The sequence below is a fragment of the Pantherophis guttatus genome, chromosome 2, assembly GCF_059756535.1.
Source record: "Pantherophis guttatus breed Tessera chromosome 2, ASM5975653v1, whole genome shotgun sequence".
Taxonomy (NCBI): Eukaryota; Metazoa; Chordata; class Lepidosauria; order Squamata; family Colubridae; genus Pantherophis; species Pantherophis guttatus.
The window spans coordinates 112,678,293-112,689,644 of NC_142064.1; the positions used below are offsets into that span (position 1 = coordinate 112,678,293).

The following is an 11,352-nucleotide window of genomic DNA, read 5'->3' on the forward strand; positions in this document are numbered from 1 at the left end:
ATTATACCATTCAGAAGATAATGCAGGATTGTTTTTCCATGAAAGGAATTCTTGATTCAGTTTTATGGAAATGAATGATCTGACAGCTTTCCAGTTATGGGCAGAAGAGGAAGGGATTATATGCTTCAAACTTTTATATCATGTAGTTGTCATCTAGAACCCTATTTACTAAAATTGAAGTAAGAAGTGACTATGAGTCCTGATTGTTTTAGGAGCAAGATATTGAGGGCAGTTGCTCAAAGAATGGACCAACATGCAAAATAATATTGCTGGAAAAACACTTCTCATTCAAACCAGTGGAATTTATTCAATAATTCCAAGGTTTATTTATTTGGTTTGGATTTTATCACATGCTGCTATTTATTTAACCATTGGCTTTAGTGGCCAAAATATTATGTAAAAAAGAATCGTATTACTGCTAGAAACAGAAGAAGAAATAGGGTGGAGTTTAAATGAACATTTTGTCCTGGATTCTCAGAGCCTTAAAATATCCTGGGTAAGTGAATATTTCTCTAAATATTTTTGTGCATTTTAATATATATCTTGATTATCTAATCTCATTAGTGGTTAAAGAAAGAGGAAGTGCCATTGATTATTTTGAATATGTAATTGTACAGTACAGTGAGCCAAGCCAATGATGAATAATGTGCAAAGTTTCATTGATTCTACACAGAGAACCAACTAGGCAAACAGGGTTGCAGTGTATGGATGAGACGATGCTCTTCAACAGGGGAACTTAGATGTCTTACCCACAGGGATACATTTTGGCTTGACTTAAAACCAGGATGGAACCAGATTCCGAGTATTCAAGCAATTTTAACAGCAACTTTTAAGGCAATTTTGCAAGGAAAATCAATTACTCCTAGAGGGTAAGAATGGAAATGATTTTCATTATTTAAATAATAATAGTGTAAATCTAGCAAAGAAGATATAATAAAGTTAGTGATCAAGAAAGGTATAGGAGCACGGGGTAATATCAGAAAAAAATGGAATGATATTTCATTTCATTTCATATTTCATCAAATACTAACTAGAAGAATCTAGGACTAAATGAGAAAGTCTGAGAACCAGATGTTTAAGAAAAACATAGATATAGAAAGAATAATAGAAAATTGGATGAATGGGAGTAACTATGAGACACAAATCTAAAATCCACAGCTTGACTATATAGTGAATATGACCAAAATAATGACTATGCAAGTTTGAGTACTTCCAACCATTTTTTTAAGCCAGATATTATAAAACACAAAAGAAAGCAAGAAGCAAGAAAGTCTAAGGAAGGCCTGATGTTTAAGCTGGGAAGTCTGCAGTTTAAAGTTAGCCTTGACATGGACTTTGTAAGTTTAATGTAGAGCAGTGGTGGGTTCCTCCCGGTTCGATCCGGTTCGGCCAAGCCGGTAGCGGTGATGATATGATGTCACCGAACTGGTTCTCCCCCCGCCCTCCCCCCCACCCACGTTATTCTTACGTTTTATTTGGTCCCACCCCCAATCTATTGCTGCCTCCTGAGTCCCAGCTGATGACTAGAGGGAAAAAAACTGTTTAAACTCTTGCTGCGGGGCTTCAAAGGGCCATCCTACAGCTGATCGGTATTAAAAGCAAACAAATGAGTCAGGTCGTAAGTGCGAGGACTGGTCGTAAGTGCGAGGACCTTCCAGAAATGACTGACCAGCTAGCCACACCCACCTAGCCACACGACCTCCAAGCCACACCCACAAAATAAGCCACGCCCACAGAACTGGTAGTAAATAAATTTAGAACCCACCCCTGATGTAGAGTCATTGTTAAACGTTGTTAGATTACCAGCTTTTAACAATTTTTAGGGACAAAGGCAATGGTTGCTTCATCAAGCCCATGAACAAAGTTAATGTGGCTTGGCAGAAGTCAGAAGAAGAAAATATAATAGTCTTCACACCAGTAAGGCTACAGAGTCATGTTGGATGGTACATTGTTTATCAAATCAAATCAAATTAAGTTAAATAGAATAGTATTATCTAAAAATGGTTACTGCCAATCATTTTGTCTGAAATAATTTCAGTCACCTGAATATAATAAGTGACAAAACTCAACTTTTTGAACTAGCCCTGGAGGATGTTGGAATAAGAGAAAAGTTTTTTTCACAGGGTAAAGAGGAGATAAAGGCATCGTCCTGGAAGCAAGGCATAAAATGTTCCCAAGGCTTATTTCTGCCATGGTTAGGTGCCAATGGGAAAGGTCCTCAGTCAGAAATAACTAATCAGTAATTTACTACCCCATTTAAATACTGAAGCCCTTTCCTGAGCTACTATTAAATTTATTTAAAATTACTTGAGAGCAGGTCTTGTATTTTATCTATATTTAAAATGGTAACATACTAGTTTTGAATTAGGCAGGACATCATGAACCTTTAATCTGTTATAAACTTCATTACAACAAATATGTATACCTGAAGTGATTAAATTATACAAACACTATATGAGCTATATAATTATAATGATACAAGTGCTCTTTCCTGGAAAAATAATTCTTACAACTCAAATCCTATGATTTTTAAACATTGTGGTTACTCATTTATTCAGAAAGAAAAGTCCCAAAAGTTTATTTTAAACCTTGGAAACAAGTTCATCCAAACCATTAGGACAAAACAAAACAAATGGTTTAGATTGATTGAACTAGTTAGTTATACTTGCTAGCAATTTGTGGTATAATATATATATGCAAGTTAGTATGAGTGGAATCTCCTGTAAAGCTTCCCTGTTATTTGCAAGATCTGTTTATCCATCTAAATAAACACACCTTGTTTATGAAACAGAAGCTGAAGTAAAGGTAGATAGTTTAGGGGTATCTCTTATACATAAAAGAGGATAATTAGTTTAAATGTGAAGATAAAGAGAAAACTGAATGTTCAGTTCTGACTAATTCCTAAAACTCAGTACAATAAAGAAACAATTTATGTGGGAACTCTCTGTTGTTAGATTTTGATTAATCATATCATAATCATAAGTTTATTTGTCAAGGATATATAAGATAACAGGTAAAAGTATAAATATAATTTGAATACATGAAAAGAATAAATAAAAAGGAATATTATTACAGGGATGGTAGGCACGCTGGGTGCACTTATGCACGCCCCTTACAGACCTCTTAGGAATGGGGTGAGGTCAACAGTAGACAGTTTAAGGTTAAAGTTTTGGGGGTTTGGGGAAGAAACTACAGAGTCATGTAGTGCATTCCAGGCATTGACCACTCTGTTACTGAAGTCATATTTTCTGCATTCGAGTTTGGAACAGTTTACCTTGAATTTGTATCTATTATTTGCTCATGTATATTGTTGTGGTAGAAGCTGAAGTAGTCATTGACAGCAAGGACATTGTGGCAGATAATTTTATGTACTATGCTTAGGTCAGACTGAAGTCGGCGTAGTTCTAAATTGTCTAACCCCAAAATTTGGAGTCTGGTGGCATAAGATATTTTATTGCGGTTAGAGGAATGGAGGACTCTTCTCATAAAATATCTCTGGACTCTCTCGACTGTATTTATGTCCAATATACAATGCGGGTTCCAGACAGATGAGCTGTATTCAAGAATTGGTCTAGCAATGTTTTGTATGCTTTAGTTAGTAGTATAACGTTACCAGAGAAGAAGCTACGCAAGATTAGGTTAACAACTCTTAATGCCTTTTTGGCAATGTTCCTATAGTGGGCTTGGGCACTTAGATCTTTAGAAATGAGTACTCCAAGGTCCTTGACAGAGTGAGGGTCATCTACAAGGTCATGTCCATCTAATTTGTATTTTATGTTTTGATTTTTTTTTTGCCAATGTGCAAGACAGAGCATTTGTTGGTTGATATTTGAAGTTGCCACTTGTTAGACCAATCTGACACATAGTGATTAATGGTGAGGTTTCTCAAGGACCTAATTGTACTTTGGCCATCAGGATGACAATTTATATAGGAATCAAAATCTACTATTAGAAACTAGCATCTTTGGCAGAAAATAGATGATCTGATCATTTAGAGGAAAATTTCATCAAGAAAAGAAAAAATATTTTATATTTTGCTTCATTTTCAGGCAATTTGAAACAAAAATTGGGGGATTTGGGGGGGATCTTGCTGTTTTAGTGCAAAGGTTTATATGAGGGTTTAGTGCAAAGGTTTTAACTGTATTATACATTTATCTTCTAATCAGAACTAGTGGGAAATATTGGTGATTTGCTATTAAATTGTGGCAGTGTAATTGTGGCCCACAAAAAAAGGCTTGGGAAATGCATGTAAACCATGGGAATGGTCACCATGGTTGATACCCCAACTGAAAGCAGGCATCTATGGTTTGCATAGCTCTGCTCTCATCATTTATTCTGTGGGTTTCAAAACAAACTAGAACTCTCCAGCTCCATGCGATACTTCATTACTTTAAAATTTTCATGATGATTCCTGCTGCAAAAATGAATGGTAGGATTATCATCATATTTTTTGATTTATGAAAGACTGAGATTTGCTGTCACTAGCCACAGCACAAGAGAGGCTCCTCTGACCAACATCATCTCTCTTAAAGATGTCTATTGAGCTCTGCTTCACAATTGATGGATCCAAGTAAGCGTTCTGGGGAATGCTTCTGAGGCCAGAGATAGTTGGTTTTTTACATTCTCTTCTGAGAACCTGAGAACCTGAGAATCATCATATAGGTGACATAAGAACCGGACTACTCATTATTTGGTGTACCATCTGTGTACAGTATTAAAATTTGGCAAAAGACATCTAGAAATGTAATTATCAACAGTTTTCAATGCATGATTGAAGAGAGATCCTTCTTAGGTCTTTGACAGATCAATGAGATTCAGTGCCAGGAAACAGAGCAAATAATACCCGTTTCTCATTTTGCTAAAGGGTTTCCATGATGATTAATTTTCCATGATTTTGCTGTTATTTATCCTGCTATTTATCATACCATATATTAGCAGTGGCTCATGTCCTACACAAAAACAACACTATCTCTCTCCAAGGATTTTCATAAATAGCACTATTTGATTTAGAGCTAATGAAGAAAACAGGCTCAATTCATCTTCGTTGTACTTGAAGTCTTTTCCCATTTTAATATCACCCAAACCTGAATTTTGATCCAGAATTCCAAAATCTCCTATTGGATATTGATAAAATTTAACAGCTTCTACAAACATTTTCAGTATGACTCAGAATAACAGGACTAATACTAATGTATAGTAGTAATTTTATTTATTTATTTGTATCCCACCTTTATTATTTTTACAAATAACTCAAGAAAATAAACATATCCAACACACTTTATTCCTCCTACTTTCTCCACAACAACAACCTTCTGAGGTAGATTGGGCAGAGAGAGTGTAACTGTACCAAAGTCACCCAGTTGGCTTTCATGGCTAAGGCAGGACTTGAACATATGGTCTTCTGCTTTCTAGCCTGGTGCCTTAGCCACTAGACCAATTTGAATGACAACAACAACAACAACAACAACAACAACAACAACAACAACAACAACAGTATTTTGGGAATATTAGAGCCTTCTTTAGGGGAGAACCATGACACATTTTGTACCGATACATTTCACTGTTTTAAATAAAGCAAACAAGATAACCTTTTTTTTGTTTCATTATAGAATTACTTTTGATAATACATACAGAAAAACTTCTATTTCTATTCTACCAACCAAATCTGAGATAAAGAATCTTTGTGCAGAAATACAATTCATGGTCTTTTATTTTTGTGATAATTGTTATGAAAATGGCTTACAGCATAGATTCTAGTTGAGAAACCTATATGATATAAGGATAACAGTATTGGTGCTTGTCTAAAGAGAAACTTTGATTTTCTCTTCAATACAAATTCGATATCAGTATATCTCTTCATTTGGAAGTGAAATAAGGTCAGCCAAGAATCACACTTTTTGCAGGAAATAATAGAAATACATAGGAAAAATATATTTGTAGTTTTGTTAAAATAACAAACAGAAAGAATGAATGTCCCTGGTTTTCAGAAATGAAACCTCTCCCTTATGAGGTTGAAATTCTTGATTTATTCTGAATGCTGCTATTAACACTGAGAAGTACCCATAGATAAGGTAGCGATTATCCATAAAGGGAAATACATGATGTCAGCCAAATTGCATTTGGGCATCATTTTTCAAAGATTAAACAATCTACCTCAGAAAAGATTTCACAGCAGCCTTGCCTGTGCTATTATCCACATAGTACAGGTTAGAAAGAGAGCAACAGGGGCTGTGACTGAGAAATGGCTTATGTTTTCTCTGCAGGGTAAGTGTCTGTGTGGCTGTAAAAAAAATGCCTCTACCTCAAAGACATTATGCCTGTCAGAACTATATTTTGAGAAATATAAGTATGATGGTAAGATATAGGCCTAATTCTTGTGGCCATGAGGTAGACCTTATCTAACTACTACAGAAAACAAAATGTGAATAACTTTCATATCTGAACCATCAAGCTTTCCATAATGCTCTTATCCCAAATTAAAGATGAAGCTGAAAATCAGGACTAATATATGATTTAAGAATTTACCCTGTTTCCCCCAAAATAAGATATCCCGATAATAAGCCCAATCATGCTTTTGAGCGCATGGCAATAAGGCCAAGCACTTATTTCAGGGTTCAAAAAAATATAAAATAAGGTTTAATTTTTGGGGAAACACGGTAGTATATATAGGTCAGGATAACTGACCCTTGAAAACTAAGGAAGCGAGGCATAGAAATGAACCGCAGAACTAAGAACAGGGAAAATGATCTTTGTTGTAGCGCGGGAATAACGAGAGGCACAAGCAGGCTAGTAACAACAGCTCTTTAATTGAGGGTGAGATTCAGCAAAAACTCACAGGCAGCAGCCCTCTTTATATACTTTCCAGAGGCGACCAAGAACCAATTAGGATTCATTGTACATTTGAATTTCCCGCACAAAATAGATACATACATAACACCCCTCCCCTCCCAGAAGGCACTTATTCTATCTATTTACATATTTACATACAAAATCACACAGGTGACCAGGGCGTGTCTTAATCCTGGTTGACCTGCGCAGTTCAGTTGTTGGCAAGGCGTCGAGCCGGTCGGAGGGACCTCCCGTCTCTCCCGGCTCCGCCAATGGAACCTCCTGGATTTCTCCAGAGGTGTGGCTATCTCCGGCTGGGAGTGTCGGCTCGCTGGGGCGGTGCTGGAACTCATGCTTGCCAGATAAGTATTCCGGCTTACTCGGGCTTGAGGTAGCTGTGTCAGGAAGACTTGGATAGTTAGGAAACGAGTTTTCGTTTGGTAAACGTTTGCGCAACTGATCAATGTGTCTCCTCCAGATTTTACCATGCCCTATATCAACTGTGTATGATTTTGGACCGGTAATTCCTACGATGGTTCCCTCTACCCATAAGGGCCCATTAGTGTAGCTTCTGGCAAAAACTGGGGAACCTACTTCGAAATGCCTTAGTCCTCCCCCTTCCCCGATGAAGCTATCGGAGGAGTAATTAGGATGCAGTCTGTCTAGCACGCATCGTAATTTTCGGCCTATTAGAAGTTCGGCTGGGCTGCGGCCCGAAGTGGGGCATGGAGTGGCATGCTGTACTGCTAAGAACTCATCTATCGTAGCCTGCCAGTCCCCTGCATCGAGTCGGTAGAGGGCTTCTTTGGCCGTTCTTACAAATCTTTCAGCCAGGCCATTAGAAGCCGGATGAAAAGGAGCAGATAATGCATGTCTAATGCCTAATTCGGCTAGGTAGCCTTTGAATTGAGTTGCCGTTAATTGGGGTCCATTGTCGGATACCAGAGTGTCCGGCAGTCCATGTGTTGTGAATAGTTTTCTGAGAACTTTGATTACGGCCTCAGAAGTGGTTGATGGCATTAAGGCAATTTCGAGCCACTTAGAATATGCATCTACAATGATTAAAAAGTTCTGACCATGGAATGGGCCAGCGAAATCGATGTGAATCCTTCCCCACGGTCCTTTTGGTTTTTCCCATTCCCAAACGGGCACTATGGGAGGATCCGGGCGGGAGTCCTGGCAGGGCCTACACTTCCCCACCCACTCAGTGACATCTTGGTATAGATGAGGCCACCAAACATAACTTTGAGCTAGGCCTTTCATTCGAACCACCCCAGGGTGTCCCTCATGCAGCATTTCTAAAACCCTGTGCCTTAATCGCGAAGAAACGACCACCCTGTCACCCCACAACAAGCAGCCCCCCAACATTGACAGTTCATTTTTCTTGTTAAAATACAATTGGAAATCACCACCGTCCACCTTGGTAGGCCAACCACTCGTCACCCAGCCCATTACTGTTCGCAAAACAGAGTCCCTGGCAGAAACCCTCGCCACCTCGTTCGAAGAGATGGGGCCTGGGGAAACAATGTCAAGCAGTAAAACCGGGGCTTCCGGGGTCGGGTTGTCCAATAGTTCGGGCAAGGGACATCGGCTGAGGGCGTCAGCATGTCCTAAGGTTTTGCCCGGCCGGTGGAGTAGCTTATACGAATAAGCGGCCAAGAAAATAGACCACCTGGTCATCCAGGGGGAGAGAGCCACTGGGGTTGGTTTATCGCCAGCCAAAAGTCCCAAAAGCGGCTGGTGGTCTGTAATGAGTTCAAAGGTACGGCCAAACAAATACTCGTGAAATTTTTTGACCCCCGCAACAGCCGCTAGTGCCTCCCTATCGAGCTGGCTATAGTTCCTTTCAGCACTAGACAGAGTGCGAGAGTAATAGGCGATGGGCGCCTCTAACCCATTCAGCAGTCTATGGCCCAAAACCGCGCCGACGCCAAAGGGGGAAGCGTCACAGACTAACACTAGAGGCAGTTCAGCATTGTATTGAATGAGGAAACTGTCCTCGGACAAAAGTCTCTTTACTGCGTTGAAAGCGGTTGCTTCTCGCTTGCCCCAAACCTACGGAACATTTTTTCCAAGGAGCCTGTGCAGAGGCTCCGCAACGGTGGCTTTGTGTTTCAAAAACATTGTATAGAAGTTGAGAAGGCCCAGGAAGGCCTGCAGCTTGGACTTGGGCTTTCTGTGGGGTGGATGCCTGTGCCGTCGATTCTGTAGCCTAAGAACTCTACTGAAGGCACTGCTATTCTGCATTTATTTCGTTTGAGTTTAAGTCCCGCTTCTCTGAATCTGGTTAGGACTTGTCTAACCCTATGGCCCAACTAATCAAAACATCATCAAAATACGGAACGACACCTGGGAGGCCTTGTAGGAGGCGCTCCATAGTACTCTGAAAAAGTCCCAGGGCGATGCTGACCCCAAACTGGAGCCTGGTGCATTTAAAGGCACCTCTGTGAGTTACTATTGTCTGTGATTCTGCCGTAGCGTCATCTACTGGCAGTTGCTGGTACGCCTGTGCAAGATCTAGCTTCGCGAATAGCTTGCCAGGGCCCAGGGAGTGTGTAGTAGATGGTGGACTATTGGAACCGGATAGGCGCTCTGCTGCAATGCCTTGTTAATCGAACACTTATAGTCGGCACAAATTCTAATTGAGCCATCCGATTTAACTGATGTAACTATTGAGGTTTCCCATTTAGCGTGATCCACGGGAATTAGCACCCCTTGCTTAATGAGCTTGTCGAGCTCTGCATCGATTTTGGGCTTTAAGGCAAAGGGAACTCGCCTTGCCTTCAGACTAATTGGCGCTACGTTGGGGTCTAAATCGAAAGAAATAGGGGTCCCCACGTACTTGCCTAGAGTCTCTTCGAAAACGTCCCGAAACTCGTGAAGCAGGGTTTCCTTGAGTGATGATCCGTTGATGTTGTGTACGCCCGTGAAGCCCATGCCGAGGGCCTGGAACCATTTCGTGCCCAGTAGACTTGGTAGAGGCTTGCTAACGACGGTCAGGGGCAGCTCTTTCTGGAACTCGCCATAGGTGACCCGGAACGTGCCTACGCCTTCAACAGGAACTCGGTTGCCCTGATAGTCTAGCAGGCGGATTTTCTGGTGGGACAGCTGGTTCTTCTGCAGTTTGGGCAGGAGTGCCTTGAATGTTGACCAGGACATGATTGATAACGTAGACCCTGTGTCGATCTCCATTTCGCACAATTTGCCATCGATTTCTACTTTTGTGTAGACCTTCTCGTCGTCGGTAGTGCTGGCTTGGCCGATTCTCGGGCTGTAGGTCTCCCGCTTTTGAGATTCGCACCGTTTTCTCGCGCCTTCATCTTTGATTGGTTGTTTTGAACAAGCCGGTTCTGGTTGGTTGCGGTAGTCACATGGCTTTCGACTACACGGAAGTTGAGCTCTGCAAACTCGTGCTAAGTGGCCTTTTCTATCGCAACGCCTGCAAATGGCTTCTCTGTATTTGCACGACTGTCTCTCGTGATCTCCGCCACAGCTAGGGCAGTTCTCGTGGCGGCGGCCTTGTTCGCTTGATTTCTTTTCGGTGTGGAAGACGTCCTCGTCCGACTCTTCCTCTGTGCTGGTTTGCACCTCTTCTCTGTGGACGGGGGCTGTTTTTGGCCCGTCCTTGCTTGAACTGGGACGCTGCAGCGCTTCCGACACTTTCGTTGATGCCTCGTGTGCTCGGGCTTCGTCTAGCGCGCCGGCTAGCGTTAGGTCTGGCTTGGCTAGAAGGCGCCTTTGCAATCGGGTGTCTCGAACTCCGCAAATCAGTTGTTCAAGCAATGCGCCGTCTAAGTCTCTGTAGTCACAATGCGTTGCGGCTTTTCGAAGCGCGGCCACATAAGCACTGACCGGCTCTCCGTCTTTTTGAACTCTTTGCCGGAGTTCATAGCGCTGAACAAATTTGGACGGAACTGGAGCGTAGTGGGCCTTCAGGTTGGCCTGAAGGACGTCCCAGGGAACCGTCTGGACTGAGGTTGGCTCGCAGAGGGATTCGGCCATCTCGAATACGTCTGGCCCGCAGTGGCTTAAGAACAGAGCCCTCTTCCTGTTCGCCGAGAGCCCTTGCATTTCGCTCGCTTCTAGGGAGCACTCGAACCTGGTCAGATACGATCCCCACTTCTCTTGGGTCGGGTCAAAGGGTTTTGGCGGAACATAGGCAGACATGCCGTGTCTCCGTGTTCGCTAGTCACCCTGGCTGAAATTCTAAGCTCTTTTTGGGTTGCCTCTTGTGTCCTCTATCCCACCTTCGTTGCCAATGTTGTAGCGCGGGAATAACGAGAGGCACAAGCAGGCTAGTAACAACAGCTCTTTAATTCAGGGTGAGACTTCAGCAAAAACTCACAGGCAGCAGCCCTCTTTATATACTTTCCAGAGGCGACCAAGAACCAATCAGGATTCATTGTACATTTGAATTTCCCACACAAAATAGATACATACATAACAATCTTAGTAAAGTTACTGGAAGCTTATAAAAAGGTTGTGTTCAGAAGAAGCTAAATAGTAGGTTAGAAGATAAACGTT

The 11,352-nt window shown here is 41.5% G+C and overlaps 1 protein-coding gene across 1 annotated transcript; it reads right to left on the minus strand.

Annotated features, from left to right (window-relative positions):
* Positions 1-412: 412 nt before the first annotated feature.
* LOC148115270 (uncharacterized) lies at positions 413-10,995 on the minus strand. Its single transcript, XM_087885141.1, has 4 exons — positions 9,877-10,995; positions 9,671-9,774; positions 8,284-8,500; positions 413-418 (listed from the first exon to the last, which is right to left on the minus strand). Exons 1-4 carry the CDS (start codon positions 10,993-10,995, stop codon positions 413-415), a joined length of 1,446 nt encoding a protein of 481 aa, XP_087741267.1.
* Positions 10,996-11,352: the final 357 nt, after the last annotated feature.

Excerpts from the sequence above, each read along its gene's own strand:
- LOC148115270 (XM_087885141.1), bottom strand. The coding sequence starts at position 10,995 with ATGTCTGCCTATGTTCCGCCAAAACCCTTTGACCCGACCCAAGAGAAG. Across the intron at positions 9,775-9,876 it reads ACCGAGTTCCTGTTGAAGGC|GCCCTCGGCATGGGCTTCAC; the intron begins GTAGGCACGTTC and ends AAATGGTTCCAG. Across the intron at positions 8,501-9,670 it reads TTCGAAGAGACTCTAGGCAA|GTGGTCTATTTTCTTGGCCG; the intron begins GTACGTGGGGAC and ends CTGGATGACCAG.